This window comes from Pithys albifrons, chromosome 3 (assembly GCF_047495875.1).
Source record: "Pithys albifrons albifrons isolate INPA30051 chromosome 3, PitAlb_v1, whole genome shotgun sequence".
NCBI lineage: Eukaryota > Metazoa > Chordata > Aves > Passeriformes > Thamnophilidae > Pithys > Pithys albifrons.
In genome coordinates, this window is record NC_092460.1 from 29,051,263 (window position 1) to 29,067,259 (window position 15,997).

The 15,997-nt window shown below is 40.8% G+C and overlaps 1 protein-coding gene across 1 annotated transcript in view; it reads left to right on the forward strand.

Moving 5' to 3' along the window:
• The first annotated feature begins 215 nt into the window (after window positions 1-215).
• The window catches only part of FAM180A (family with sequence similarity 180 member A), a 28,103-nt gene continuing 12,321 nt past the window's right edge, over window positions 216-15,997 (forward strand). Inside the window, exon 1 of the mRNA XM_071549758.1 lies at window positions 216-458. Within this exon, the coding sequence (XP_071405859.1) occupies window positions 383-458 (76 nt within the window). The 5' untranslated portion in view covers window positions 216-382. The remainder of the gene's footprint in view (window positions 459-15,997) is intronic.

Consider the following 15,997-nt stretch of genomic DNA (forward strand, 5'->3'; position numbering starts at 1 on the left):
AGGAGTGTCTTTTAATGAAGTTACTTGTGGCTGTTTATTGGACAAGAATAAATTCCAACTGGCCCATATAACAAATGAAACTCAACTACAAAAATGTAATGATATTTATTCACCCAGCTGCCAGCAAACTCACATGCACTATGAGTCATTCCAGATGTGGATAAAAACAAAGTCTGTCTGTGAAAGTAAGTTTCCTGATCCCGAGGAGACTTGGTTTGGGAAAGGAGCTGCACACTGACTTCAGCTGTGCTCAGAAGAACAGACAGGTTCTTCTTAAAAGGGGGGGGGAGGAGAGGAAAGGCCATTATTTATTCCTGAAAAGAAAAGAGGTGGGAATTAAAAAGCTACTATACAGCTAGACATACGTATTTTAAAGAGAAGGATGCTTTGGAAGACTTTGCTGCTGCTGCTGTTCTATTACAGTGCTCATGCCACTGTGACCCACAGATGGAGCAGAGGTAAGATTTAAACATAAAAATTATTTAAGAGAAAAATTTGAGTTTGTAGATTTTGTCTGAAATTATGCTGCATTATACATGTATATACATACATACATATATATATATATATATACACATTCAATTTGTCCCTCCCAACTCTGGAACTGTTTTTCTCCATTAAACAGGTCAGTTAAAAATTATATATATAAATAGAAAAATACACATGAATAGGAGCAAAAAGGTAAAATTATATATACATTCTATAAAAATAAAAAACTATATAAAATATCCCAAGAACCAAAATTACATTCTTGCACTTTTTCATTTCTCTCTTTCTTCTCATTTTTCTCCTGCATGAACAAAAATTATAAGTTATGAAATCTGAAATAAAAACCTTTGCAGTCACAGGTGGCATAGTCTTCTGCTCTACCAGGCAGATACCTGGTAACAGTAAAGACAAGAATGTCTGGATTGTGTAAGGTGCCTGGGAATGTCTGCTTCCTTACCCTGACAGACTAGCACAGACAACACTGGGAAAGCCACCTGATGTGTTATCAGGCTTCAGCTGCCGGTATGGCAATACATAGTTGTGTCATATTTGTGTTCAGGTGTGTGACAGTAATATATGGAATGTTTTGGGACTATTGGATTGCGTAGAAATCAGATTATTGGATTGTTTAAAACCTAGTGATGATGTCCTTTCCCTTTTTTGGTTTTATTCTCTCCTCTGGTATTTGGCATGGGTTCAGTAGCTGCTGGAAGAGGAGAAAGGAAACACCTCCCAGAATATTTCTTTGGTTCTGATATTGAGATTCACATATATTTAAAGGAACCAGAGCCTGCTAAAAAAAATAGAGCATTCAGATGCTTCCCTCCCCATTCCAATCTTCCTTGTCCTCCTCATCAAAGTTGGCACATTTCTAATCTGCTGCTTGGGGTTTGTTTTGATTTTGTAGGAGAGGGAATAGCTGAGTGAATTAATGAATAGCTACACAGTTCTGCTCAGGCTGTACAAATGTTTTATTGTTCCTTACACTTAGCAGGAGCTCACTGACAGGGCACTGACCTGGGGCTCACAATGACAGGTTCTTTCCCCAAATTTTCCATCAGCCTCTTGGATGATACTGCATGAGTCATTATACCTATATGCACCTTACTTGTCCCTTACTGTATAATAGAGGAAATAACCCAAATTCTCATCATAAGGTCCCTTAATTGTGTAGGTAAGGGTTTGTTGTTCCAGGGATGACACATAAAAAGGTGAGGAAATCAGAACTAGATCTGTATATATTAAAAACTCCCACAACTCCACCTTTTGGAAGAATGAGATGACCTTACCTAAGAAATGGACAAAAAAAAAAAAAAAAAGGCGTTCATTTTCATGGAATAATCACTACGCAATTTAAGGATGTCCTTCACTTTTGCTAACACAGTGATTCTAATTAAACAACAACATCATAAAAGGAATGCATGTGACTATTAAGATCCAATTTTAATCACCATGAATATTTAAAGAAAAACATCAGAACTCTATTGCGCCTTTTGGGAAAGCAGATTGTTTTCAAGCTGGAAGCTCTGGAGCTTGTTTTTGGAAACTTCAGAGGAAAGAGAAAATTCATTCCCTGATGTGATAAGGAGTTCAGTTGTCACAAATATCATACGCAGATATTTATTGAGCAGGAACTCAAATTACTTTTCCACAGCTACTAGGACTATTCAGCTCTAAAGGTGTTTTAAATGCATGACTCCTTCAGCAATAACTACTTCAGAGAAACACCACTCCCCTGAACTATCTATGTGTCAGCCCAACCAAACCCAGCCTAATCTGCAGTATTTAGAGTGAGCCAAAGCATTGTCCTAATTTTTGAATTGGTTAGAAACCTAAGACAAGATTTGACAACTGAGATATAACCTATACTTCCACACAATCAGACCTTTTCTCTCCCTCCACAAGCATCAACTAAGTCTTGTTTAGGTTAAACCTCAGTTATTTAAGCCTTATCCAATGCCTAATCTGAGTTTTGCAATGAAAAAGCAAAGACAGATCAACATCTGGTCTGACGGAAATGAAAGACAGATCTGTGTATCATCTCCATATTGACTAGTAGTCCAAATTGTTTACAAAACAATAAACAAAAGATCTTACTGTACTTGCCACCATTGTTGTTTGCAATAGAAATGAACAGTCAACACTGGATAAAACACGGTCTAGCTTGTACTGGTTTTTGCACTACAAGGTACTGGGGGAGCCCTCGATCCACAGCTCAATCGTTTAATCTTTGGTTCAAGAAAAAGTCAGACATGAGAAAAGATGAACATACTTGTGCTGATTCATGACTGGGAACTCCAGACTGCCACCTCCCTTTTGCCTTTGCTTAGAAACATCAATAAATGGTTAAAAAATAAAACAAAAAAACAAACAAAAAACCTCTGGCAAGAACACAGAGAGTGGGGGTTTGTTGTTGTTTTTGGGGGTTTTTGTTTAGTTTTTTTAAGTCCCTTAGTGATTTGCATTAAAAATGTCACACACTCCTCAGCCCTCTTAGGCTGAGCTGTGGATTGGTCCAGAAGTCACAGGTTTGGTCTCTAGGATGGACATGTTCAGAAAAATAAAGAGAAGATCCTGAATTATGATGAAATAATTTTCTCGTCATCATATCAAGTTTCCTTGAGCCTCTTTTAGGCTTAACTATATGGAATTTCCCTCTTGTATTTTGTATTTTTCTCCCTGTCTTGGGAGAAAAGGTAAAATTAGGTCTCTACTGAGTGTTATTCCCTATGCCATGGCAGAGGTGAGATTCTATTAATGTCTATAGTAGTTTTGGCTTTGGTCAGCATAGGTCCCCATTTAGGCCTCAGTTTTTAGCAGGCCTCAAAGGTTGTGACACAGATTAGAGGGGACAGGTATCATCTGACTTAAGCAGCCAAAGAGGTATTTCATATCATCTGACATCATCAGGAGGTGTCGGGGAGTATAACGAGCAAGGTGGGAGGAGTCTCGCGCTCTCTTTGGTCCATGCTTCTGACCAGGACGGTTCCAGCTCCCTGACTGCTGATATCAGGCCCTCCTGCCGGTCCGCGCGTCTGTTTACCCGGGGACGTGAGCACATTGCTGTTAATTCCTCTTTCGCTCTTGCTGGGAGGTTTCCTTTGGGGAGGGGGTTTGGTTGGTTTGGAGTGTCACTTGTTAGCTGGGGTGACCTCGGTGAGCCTGTTGTTGTTTTCTGTCACTATGTGCTATTTCATATTCTGTGTTAAGCTCTCCTCTTCTCTGTATAAATATAAAAACCTCACTGTGTCTAAAGGCTCGTTTCTGCTGTTTTCCCTCACTCTCCTGCTCTGGGAGTGGACTTTTTGACTGGGTACCAGGCAGTTGGCATTTTGCCAGCTCAAACTATAACAATGTCTTAAGATTCCAAATAAAAAATCCACTTCTTAAGACATATTTTTACTGGAGAAACAAAGGAACAAATCCTGATTTTTGACAACAAAAATAAACAAAAACAAACCAAAACCAACCAAACAAAAAACTCACACCAAAAAAACCCAAAGCACACACACAATATAAAAAAAACAAACCCATGCGACTGTGGTAATGAGAGACAGTGTCACTACTTCCCACCCAGTTGCTTTCATCAAACTTCTTTGACAAATACCAGTCCACTGGAGACCAGAAATTAGCTTTATGAGCATTCTAAGAATTGTCTGTTCCCTGAGGAGAAACCCTAAGACAATCTTTATTAGCATGTTTCACCTCAGCTGGCTGTAGTTTATTTGCTGTAAGAGCTTCCTTATTCTAATAAATGGCACACAAACAGTAGCATGCTTGCTATGTGGTTACTTAGGGAGTGAACATGCAGATTTTTTATGGTTGTGGCTTTTAGCCAGTGGAGAAGCAGCTGCAAGAGTAAGTGCACTCTTCAGTGGAGGCTGGAAAAGGAGATGTTGAAAGACACAAAATAAGCAGGTAAAATGCTTTTCCCCCATCAGTGAGAAAAGGATATATTAGCACCATTGAGGTTTCATGCTTTTGGGGAATGTCTGTGCAGTTCCTTCCAGACCTCAAAAGCAGAATTACAGTCCTATCCATATCTATGTGGTCCACGTGCATTATTTTCTACCCAGTCTCTAATAGCTGGTGAAAGTCAAATGGCTCTCCATAGCATCAGGGGAACAGTTTCTTCCCCTTTAAAGCCTTTCTGCAGAAGGAATTACTTGGAAGAACAGAAGACACATCCTCCTTCATTGCCCCAGAACAGTGCAAACTTTTAGTATTTACTCTAGTTTTGTGCTAACTTAGTTTGAGAGTTTGATGGAGCAGCTGCTATGTGAGCAGCCCTTGCCCACTGTTTCTACCTGTGGGCTTAACTACTACAAGTAGGCAGCTCTCCAGTGCCAGGAGAGGGAAGACTGTAGAAGAGAAAGATAAACTGGCTGTTGCTAAAAAGTCAGACAGTACTTTTACAACGAAAAAGTGTTTAGTGTATCCTAATCTTGGTGATTATTTGTTGGGTACCAGGTTGCTGGTGATCTTTGCTGTGTGTGCAAAGATCGAGTCCCTTGGAATTTAGGAAATGCCCTGCATCCCCACAGCTTTTAATCTTATTTACCTCTCTTTCTCACTGTATCTCATATTGCATCCTTACAGCCAGGTACTCCCAGCTCAAGCAACTTCCACCACTGACAGTAACACTTGTGGCATTTTTGGCTTGGACAGCACAAGCAAAGGGAATGTCGCCTGAATGCAACACAAATGGCAACACAAATAATCAAACACACATACACATATGTGCCCAGTGGTCCCTAAGTATCCCAGGTTATAGTCTGGGCTTATTTAGAACATGATAATGTTTCCAGAGGTCTGGTCCAAGCATAAAAAGAAATTACTCCAGCTGGACCAGCTACCAGAACTTCTTTAAATGCAGCATTGATTCAACTTCCTTTGGTTTCTATAAAGTCATTGTTATCCAGTTCTTAATATGTTGTGCAAATGAAAGATATGAGATGTCATGAAACAGAGCCAATTCTGTATGATCCTGGCTGTGTAAAGAGTGTTATTTCTTATGGAGAAAATCCAATATTTCCCTTTTCTTTGGTTCTCATGTGATCCCTTGGAAAGTTGTCTCAACTGTCCCAAATTCCCTACTTGTTGGGGCCATTCCAGTGGCCTCACTGAAGCTGCAAAAGAATTGATTGATCTGCTGCAGAGATTTTTCCCACCTACCCCAAGTCTGTTCCATAAATTTATCCAGTTCCTGGGAATGCATGTTCGTAGGTTGGAGTCCCCTGATGCAAATTATTACTACAAGCTTAGCAAACATACCTGTAAAGAGAGGAAGGCACTTCCTGAAGGGCTGCCTGAGATTGAAATTCAGAGGAATTAGCTTTGCATCTGAATAGCCTGAAGAAGATAAATTATATATCTGTGCTTTTACTTCCCAAATTCTTTTGCAAAGAGATGAGCATAATTTTAAGTCACAGACCTAAAATTAGGTCCATAAAACTAAAACCTTCCTATGCTGTAAGGTGTTGGAAGGAGGGAGTAGAAGAATATTTTCTGCCTTATAACAAATAAGAAGAAAGACAAAAATACGTTTTCAAGCATATTTTCTGGAAAATATTTTAGAATTAATGAACTAAGGAGGCAACTAAAATATCTGCATGACACAATTGTGTGTGGGTCAGAGATCACAGATCCAGGACTGAGGCAAGCTGCCTGCCTTGCACATCACAGGACAGTACAGGGACTCTAGCTGATGTCCCAACAGGGTGATAGCCATGTGCATGGTATGTGCCCAAGGAAAAGAGCTATTCCTTTCAATGGGGATCATCTGGTTGGACCCAGTGCCACAGTGATATGATCATACTGCTTCTGGCTCTGACATCTCTGCCCTATGCTTTGCCTTGCAGTACAGACAGAGCCTTCCCATTCCTTATGGCACATGCCTTGGGCATCAGCTGTGGTGGCAATCTGAAAGTATCAAACAAAGCAGTAATGCAGGAAGCACAGAGAGAAGACTGAAGTAAGACCTGAAAATGGATTAGTTATTAGTACCTAGTAAAGCTGGTTGGTATTCGAAAAGGTAGCTGGAATTTAAGTCACTGAATGGATTTAACCTCTATAGGTTAAATATCCAATAGGGTAGAGCTGTGACTGTAATCAAAGTCCTTTCTAGCATGTCCTTATTCCTCAAATACTCCTTTAGGGGCAAGATTAATTAATTTAACCTGCATGGAGGATGATGCCTGAATCAGAATTCACAGTGGATACCTGAAACTGAAAGACATAAAAAAGATGTTTAAAAGAAAAATAAATAAAGTTTCTAATCTCTTCTAGGGTAATGATGCTAAACTGTGATGAGATCAGAGGGAGGATAGATTATAGAAGTTTCCATACTTTAGTTTAGATCACAGATGGATATTATGCTCTATAAGTGATTCTGAGGCTTTATTCACCATAGGAAGCCAAGAAAAAATGGCTAAGCTTACAGCTCATACAGTCATAAAGTGACAGAATGAAAAGTTAAAAAGAGAGAGGACAATTTTGAGGAAATCTGGGTAAGCAATAAGAGGAATACACATGAGGTAAAACAGTTTCCTCTTTGATATACGCTAGATTAAATGAGAACTATTTGCTGAAGGTAACACCAGTAGAATCTTCTCAGTGATCCCAGTTCCATCCCAGTATTGAGGACTGGCAAGCCAGTAAGACATTTGCTGCCACTGTGGTCTTTTTTTTTTTTTTGGATTCCTGCATGCTGTAATGTCACATCTGTTTACCTCAGTCCCAGGTACAGAACTATTATGGAATCTGGATTAGTTTGCAGAAAGGTCCTCATGTCCCAGCTAAAGTCCAGCTCAGAAGCACCTCCTACCATACAAATCTCTCCTTACACTTTCACAAGCAAGTAGCTTCCTTCACCTTACCTTTATCAAGTGCTTCCTGCTATTAATGTATACTCATCAGCCAGTGTTCTCTTCCAAAAGCGAAGCAGCTCTGTGATAAATGAAATAGCTTATGTACTCATAGACTGTGGGTACCCTCCTGATTATCTTATACTCAACTGCTGGGCCCAGAGACTTCATTAGTACTTGGCATTATACAAACACACAGAATAAAAAAAAAATCCTTCTCCAAAGAACTTTCAATGTGATTTCATTGTAATTAAGGAGAGTAAATGTTAACATCCCTTGGATGGCATGGAGTAATGAAATCCCTTACCCCAGAACTCTTCAGGATGACTCTGTGCATGTAATCCTGTGTATTGTTAATACTTGTGATATTATTTTTATTCTGTTTCTGAAGCATAAAGCGCTTTTCTTGTTTTCTCTGTTTAGACTGTGCCAAATTCAGCAGGAGTGTAAGGACTTCTCATGCAGAAAGAAATCCTGTCAGAAACCCTGAATAGTACAATCTAATTGAAGAGAAAGACGGCAGGTGTTAATGAACATCATCAGGCTTCAGAGGCTCTGATTACCCACATAGTGACAGGAAAGATGTAAATTGCTGAGGTAAAGCACTGAGTGGTGCAGCAATTCACTTTGTACAAAGTGCCAGTGCTCAGGTTCAAGTCAGGGCAGGGCCCATAGGACCAGCCTGGAGTGCTGGAGGCAAACACTTGGTTCTGCCTGCAACCAAACTGAACTGGGGCTCTCTGAAAATCTCTGTTTGCACCCCGATGGCTCTACTCAAAGAAGTTGAGTCCATCCAAACTGAAGATAAGCTTTTCCTGGGTTCCAGGATGTAGCTGCACCAAAACGGAGCTGTGCTAGTGTTTTTGTTTGAAGGGGGCAAACCAGCCTGTTCCTTGCTTTAAAAGCACTTAAACATGAGAACCAGTGATAAAAGTCAACAGAAGCATTTTGTTCTCAGAAGTGAGGCCACAATCTCATTCATTATCTGGAATTTGGCTTCCTGTGGTAACCCTGGTTGTTAAAATCTTCCAGCCCAAACAAGTTACTTGTTAGCTAAAGGGTTTTTTAGTGAAATGGCACTGGTATGGGTGAAGATGTTGGAGGTCATCTATATAGATAGCTGATGCTGGGAAGCAGAGGGGAATATGCATCAAAGCATCATTGAAAGTAACAAAAAACAACTTGAGGATGTGCTGCAATTAACATTTGTTATTTAACACTAATTAAAATCCCTAAGGGGGCCATTTTCTGTGGGGTTTTCTCTCCCACTGGAAGGAAAAAGAAAGCCAAGGAAGGGATCCTGTCTCTGTTGCCCCTCTCATTACACTAAAATCCTGTTCAATTTGGCTGTTTCTATGGCAGCTCTGTGGTATATCCCCAACAGCATACTTGCTCATTCAGAAACATTAAACTAGTTCAACTCTGCACCACAGTTTGTGGGGCTGCCTTGCCTACTCAGTGACCAGCCCTCAGCCAACAACTCCTTTTATCCTCCCTGAGATGCTTCAGGCTGCAGCAATAACCTGTCTCCCCTTGTCTCACTCTCACTGTGCTTGTGGGAGTGCGAGCTCTGTGCTGGGCTTGAGAGCAAGAAGAATGTGAGGAGAGAGGCAGAATTAAACAATCTCCACTACTCCCAGTTTCCACAAACATTCCTTTCCTCTGGTAAAAGTGTATGTGGGGCCTTTCCTGGCCCAGTTTGCTGGTTAGGTTTGGCAGCCTCCCAGTTCCCCTGAGAGCAGCACACATACCACTCGTCCTCTGGAAATTCCTCCCAAGCCACAGGGAAACAGGTCACCAGCCAGAAGCTAGGCTCCAAACCACTGAGTCTCTCTCTGCTCAGGAGGAGCCAGGTGGGTAGCTGAAAAAAAAGTTGCTGACAAAGGGAAAAATAAGTTGTTCAAAGGTCAGAGGTTGTTTGGGAAGAAATGTGGCAGCGGAAGGGCAATGCTTAAGTCTCATGTTGGAGATGCAAAAGCACATGGTCTTCTGTGATGCCTGTAGACCCATCCAACCCCTAGTATGGCACGAGGGAAGCAGAACATTTCAGTTAGGTTTTGCTTAATTGTAAAGAAAGTAAACTGCACTGGACTGGATGTGGATATCTGCTCCAAGCCAGAGCATCAGGATTTAATCTCCGTCTATTTGGCAGGCGGTGGCATGCCACAAAAGGAGTGGATGCTTCTGATCTCTTCTCTGTTTTGGGAAGAATGCAAACTTTCCAATCTAACAGAGATAATTTGAGCCACAAAGAGGGAAACAGCAGCAAAGGCAAAAGACAGAGATGCTGAGAAAGAATAGAGAAAAAGCTGGAGGCAAAAATGGCAAATGGAAGAAAGTAGTACAAATGACAGGAAGAAAGAAGAGAAAGGAAGTGGAGAGAGAGAGAAAATGTGATAACTGTGGATGGGAAATATTAAAGCACGCATACCTTCTAGATTAGGGTGGCATTTGCTCCCTTGTCAGCATGGTATGCAACCCCATTTGAACCCACCCTTCAGCAGATGCCCATCTGCCACAGCTGGTCTTCATCTTACCCATCTGCCTCTCAGGCTCATGGAATGGTTGTTTTTCTTTGGTGCCAACACTGCCTTTTTCTCATGTAAGCAGGACTCAAGATTGCTTTTGGTCCCCACCAGTCTCTCAGCCCATCAGAATACTGAGAGACACTAGTCTGGGCAACTCACCTTCAGTCACATTATAAAAGTTAAAGTTACTGCTGCTGAATCATGAATATGTCAAGATTTCTTCACTTTCCTCCCTACCCCACAACACTTTGATCTTCTAAACTTTGTAGGTATGCAAAAAGGTTCCTGCTACTGCCCAAGAAACAGCCTGTTTTATTCCACAGAAGCTGCAAGAAACTTGTTGTTTTACAGGACTATGAAGCTACAGCATTTCCCATTAACATCAGTCATAGGAAATTGTGCCACAGCTGCAGAAGTCCCTGTTTCTCCCTATCAGTCCCTGGAGGAATGGATCAAGTTCTGAAAGACCTCAGTTTCCTCCCTGGTTTTCATAATGCTCACAGCCATGACATTACATTTTTGTTTATGCCTGGATCTGAAGAAACACAAAGTGTTTATTCAACTCATTTATTAAGCACAGATTTTATGTCTGAGAGAACTGTTCAAGTCTTAAGCCCACTCTTAAAATAAATGACACTTAAGGCATGCTTTATTTTTTATTTGCTGCAATTATTCATGGCTTGGCACTGAACAAACTCCATTTCCAGTTAAACACTGCTTGTAGACATCCTAATATAGTACAGCATGTGTTGAGCAAAACTATTCATTTGTCATAGTCACAATAACTCCTGGTTTTCTGCATTGCCAAGACAATTTGGCAGAAAATTTTGGAAGGTAATCGATCTACTGGTAAAAGTATGTACACTGTTTATTCTGTTGCTTTCTACCACCAGGGTTTTCAATAAGCACAACTCTAAGGGGCTGACCTGCCTTGACATGTACTTAGCAAACATAAAACTCAGTTGTGTCCTAACAAAGATACAAGGATAGAAAAGTATCCAAGGATTTTTCCACACTGGGCTGTCCCGTAACAGGCATTAGATATAATGAACGAAAATCAGATACAATCAGACCCAGTTAGGCCCAAGTGGCAGAGGGCATTGTGTGGCTGCTATGTTGGTCTCTTCAGCAAAAAGAGGATGATGATACAGTCCTGTGTACACATGGGGTGTCTGGGAGAAGCCAGGGTGAAATGAATGGGCAGCAAGGTGTTCAAGTTCACCTTAAAGGATCACAGTGTTGATGAAGGAAGATATCAGGCATCCTTAGTCATCCATAAAAACCAGCCAAAACCTGTTTTCGTATGTTCACTAACCCTCCTGCTTTCCTGTACCAATTCACTGTCCCTCATTATGCTTTTTCTCTCTCTAAAACTAGTCCTGCAGTACAGAGGGAAAACAGCAGCTACTTGGTTGAGGCCTGGCCCATGCTTCATGCTGAGGATGGAGGAAATCCTCCAGGAATGCAAAGGTGGGGTTTGAGATGTTTAGCAATAGTACTGAGAAAGATGGGGCAGTCAAAAGCTGGCAGTCATACAGACTGAGAACTAGTCTTGCCATGGTGCTCCAGTTTCCATGTTCACAGAAGGGAAATGCTGTGGGTTCCAGCTGATGAAGTCTGTCTTTAAAAAGTCTGTCCGGTACATAGTTAAGTGTAAGGGATACTATAAGAAATTATATTTCCCTAGAAAGACACTTCTTTTACTAGTTATAAATTGTATTTAGGTAGCAGGCTGCTGGACATTTGCTGGGAATTTCTGGATGTCCTTCAAACCCCGAATGACTAACTGCATGTGCCATAGACCATCAATCCAACACACGCCCAGTTATGTCAGCCCTAATCTCTGTGCATGCTGCTCACAGCCAGTGTGGTCCAGGAAAAGTGAACACCAAAGCTGAACAACGTGCTCTTATATCCTCCAAGGAACATATGGGGACTCTTAAGTAAAATATCAACCATCAAGGCAAAGAGCTCAGTTTCTACTTGGATAAGTTGGACCGTGAGGTAAATGTATCCAACTTGCCACATGTCTTAAATATTCTATACTCTTCCTATTTACATGTTCAAAGATAGAAATGTGTATCATGTCCAGCTGGCTTTTCACACCCATCTATGATGTCCCCCACGAGCTTTTCCCTCCTGTCTGGATTCACGCTGCTGAAAGAGGTGTAAACTGTCAGTGAAGAAAACGTATCACTCTTGATGCCTCTGTATATGAATGCTGCTGAACTCGAGGCTGGACTACAGCACCCCCTTCTTATTGAGTCCCTCTCATTGCAATTCATCTGCGAGCAACTACTTGAACATATTGTGTTTTGCTTATCTGTTTTCAAAGCCCAGCGCATTTCCCCATGGGTGCTTTTGCTGACAAAGTAGTGCATGCATTATTTAGATGAAGTTATAAATCATCTGAGTGGCCATTTTGCACCAAATTGGAGCACTCATGCCAGCCTGTCTCTGCATCCCAGTGCAATGGTTAACAGCTACTAATCCAAGGACCTCAGCCATGACAAGCTGGTTTACATTCTGCATCACCCTTAATCCTCAGCACTCAGAGGTCAAAATAGACTTTAAAGATTACTGGGGGCTAGCATTTAGAAGTATAAATTGGGAAACAAGTAGTCCCTGCCTTTTTTTTTTTTTGTGGCCACACTAAATGTCAATCTACTCCTATAAACAATGTTTGTTGTATTAGTATATTCTCAATGATCACCTTAATATGACAAAAGGAAGAGAATCTAAGATGAATATAAATCACATTCATAACCAGATGATTTCTATAAAATTACCTGGGAGATCATCATCACTAACAGAGAAAGACATGCCATGGAGAATTACTACATGATGAAGTCCAGTTTTTGCAAGGAATGCTTCTGTAGGCACAAGATAACAAACATCAGACTGATCAAAAGAATTTATACTAGCAGTCTATAATGACAACCCATGAAGTGCACACATGATGGCAAAAACTTTTCTAAATAATCTCATTTCAATGTGCAAGCTTCAGAGTGCTTGAATTAGCTAGCAGAAAGCTCAAATCTAGGAAAAAAAAGGGGGGGGGGAAAAAGGGATAAAATTTACTATGAGTATCACAACAACTTATCCAAAGTGCTTTTTCACAGAAATAGTCTTTACCAATCCTCATGGAAAGAGGAGTTAAATCAAAGAATGAACTCTCAGCTGGTTTCAGTCAATGGTATGCTAGAGGATTTCACTGGAAACCAAGCCTGTCTCCCTTTCTCCAAATTTATTCTTCCTAAGTTTAGAACATGAGGTCGTTAACATTTTTTCCTTAAACATTTACTTAGACTATTTTCCCATAAGCCAAATTCTGTTTCACAAGTTCAGCTCAAATGGCTCCAGAAGAAGAGAATTCATGTTAAGGAAGAAGAGAACTGAATCAAATATATGGGACAAATTGGGCCGGGAGCCACTGAGAGATGGCACCTGCAGGGGCAGGAATTGCAGCAGTGAAAGAGGTTGAACTTTAAATTTCCATCCATGTCAGGAGCAGCTGTCAGCATTTTGTGCCTTTCAGGTCCCACTCCTTGGAAATCAGGATATGTGAGTTATTTTGGTTCTGTAACCCTGAATTTGACTTTCTTCTCTTGCCTGTGATCCCAAGTGTGCCTTTCACAGCACAGGGCTCTCTGTGAACTGGCTGCCTGCAGAGCAGCATCACAGGGCTGGTGATGCCAGCTCAGGTCATCTGAGGACCTCATACACAGTGTCCAGCAGCTTTTAGCAATTTGCAACATTTAGAGTTTTGGCAAGGCTTTCTGTATTTAGTGGTGAATCCAGTTGTACATCAGTATCAGCGTTATTTCAGCAGACTGTGAAACCTGAAAGATCTAGAAATAGTCAGTTTTTAGAGAGCATGAAATAACAATGAAGAGTGGAAAAATATCAGCTTTGTAAAATGGAAATTCCATATGTGTGTTTGTGGAGTGGGGAAGGCAGCTGCAGATAAAATCCATTTTACATTCATCCTTCATATTTCTTTGCTATGTTTATGACAATATCACAAAGACTGTCTTGGCCCACCATTGCATCTGCACACATTGAAATCCACTGATTAGATTTTGTGGATGATTATATTTGAATGCCATTAATATTTTAATATTATTTTCATACAGATGCAGAAATTACCATAACGGGGCCCAGGCATTCATGCAAATACGCACTTGACAGAAAACATGACTTCTCATGCTGATCTTCACTTACATCTCCAAGAAAAATGTGTGGTTCCCCTGACTCTCACTCAGGGATGCAGTCCAGCTTTCCTCCTGTTCTGCTCATGTGGCAAAGCAATTGTACCAATCAACTTCAGGGACAAACCTGAATCCATCCATTCTTGTCTTTAACCTGACTACTAGAAATCATACAATGTTTTGAAAAGGCATTTTCTTCAAAAGTAAAACATTTCCTCACAAAAAAGACCAAGTATTCCCATATTTTTTGTTTACTGGGTAAGGCTAATTTATACTGCTTCTCATCTAGCCCATATTCCTGTTATTAAGACAATCAGCAGCAGCAGGTGCACTGACATTTTGAGTTCAATGAACAGCTGGATAGGCAGCTGGGGTTTCCCTACATTTGAAGAACAAGTGAAATCCCAGAGCAGAGCAAGAAGAAAACTGGGATTTATGTACAAACTTCCTTACAATTTATTTCAACTTGGATGTGGACTTGAAGGAAAAAGGAAGAAATTTCTGGTTGCTTTTAATTGAAGGGAGATAAATGGTCTAGATAGTGTTTATTCCTCCTCAGTTTTGAGCTGTGACATTAATACTTAGTGAGTATGAGGAACAGCTTGTTGTTTCATGTTTGTGCTACTGTATGTGGGTGAGCAGTTCATCCATGAATTAAATAATAATAATCAGCTATCAGTTCAATAGCTGCTCCTAGACCCACTGTCAGACACTTGAATGTACTTGCTAATGGAAACCAGATGGCTTAAGTGAATGAGTTCCCTTTATTTCTGAGCCATCATGTGATAATTAAATTAATTTCCTACAGACCTGATAGATCTGTTAAAACTGGGCCTTTGATTACTTTCTCACCATCCACTTTGGGAATAAATTTTACATATTCTTTGTGCCAATTGAATTTGCTTTGTTAAAAGTTCAGTAGGATCTAAGCCTAGAAGGGAGGGAAGTGTTTGGCAATAAATGGTCCTGCAGCTGACCCTCAACTCTAGCAGGAACAATGACTATCCTAGTTGAGTGGTCATCCTCAGAAAAGAGGTTTTGAGCCTGGTGTGTGAAAATGATAGAGGTCTTCTGCTTTTCCTAACCAGTGCTGATGTTCATTCTTATGCCATCTGAGAACTGGAATCACCACCACATATTCTAAGACAGTTAGACCACACTTGCACTGTGAGTTTCCCACATGTAGAAGTGCTGCTGGCATACCAGATGTGATGTGAAGTGAGGCCACTAAAACCTACCATTCTTTTTTGTTTGTTTGTTTGCTTTTCCCCTTCATTAATGACTAGACAGATTCCTGGCTTAGTGCCCTGTGTGGCCACACAAAGGGAAGGAGGGGAAACCTCACTGCAGGCAGATGTGCTGGACTGCCCCTTGCAGCTACAGCTGTGATGAGGTCAGACTCGGCAAAACCCTGGCTACACACCCACCTCTGCCTCCCACCAAACCCAACCATTCTTAAATACTGGACACCTCTTTTCTGGGCTTGGTCACTCAGCTCTGAGGAAATATGTACCTTGGAGGTGGTTCAAGGCTCCAGCCCATTCCTTTGGGATCTGTGATGCTGATATAAAAAGGGCAGAGTCCTAGAAAGAGTGATTTGGTTTTGAAGAGCTTTCCTTTCAGAGTAGCAATAGGGAGGAAGGGTAGGCTCCACAATAAAGAAAGGGATATAAAGCCCTGGTCCATTCCCCAACTCTGCCTGAAATTTGCTGTTACCAGAATTATTTATTGCCTATGTGTTAAATTGGTAGAACAGAGATGATATTTCCTATCTTTATTGCTGCCTTTCACTCATATAGTTTTCATCATAATCTATCCCCAGTTTGTGGTAATATGACAGCAAACTGAAGGACAACAATATATTTCACTTAATTCTTCTTTATTTCGGTTTCTCTATGTACCT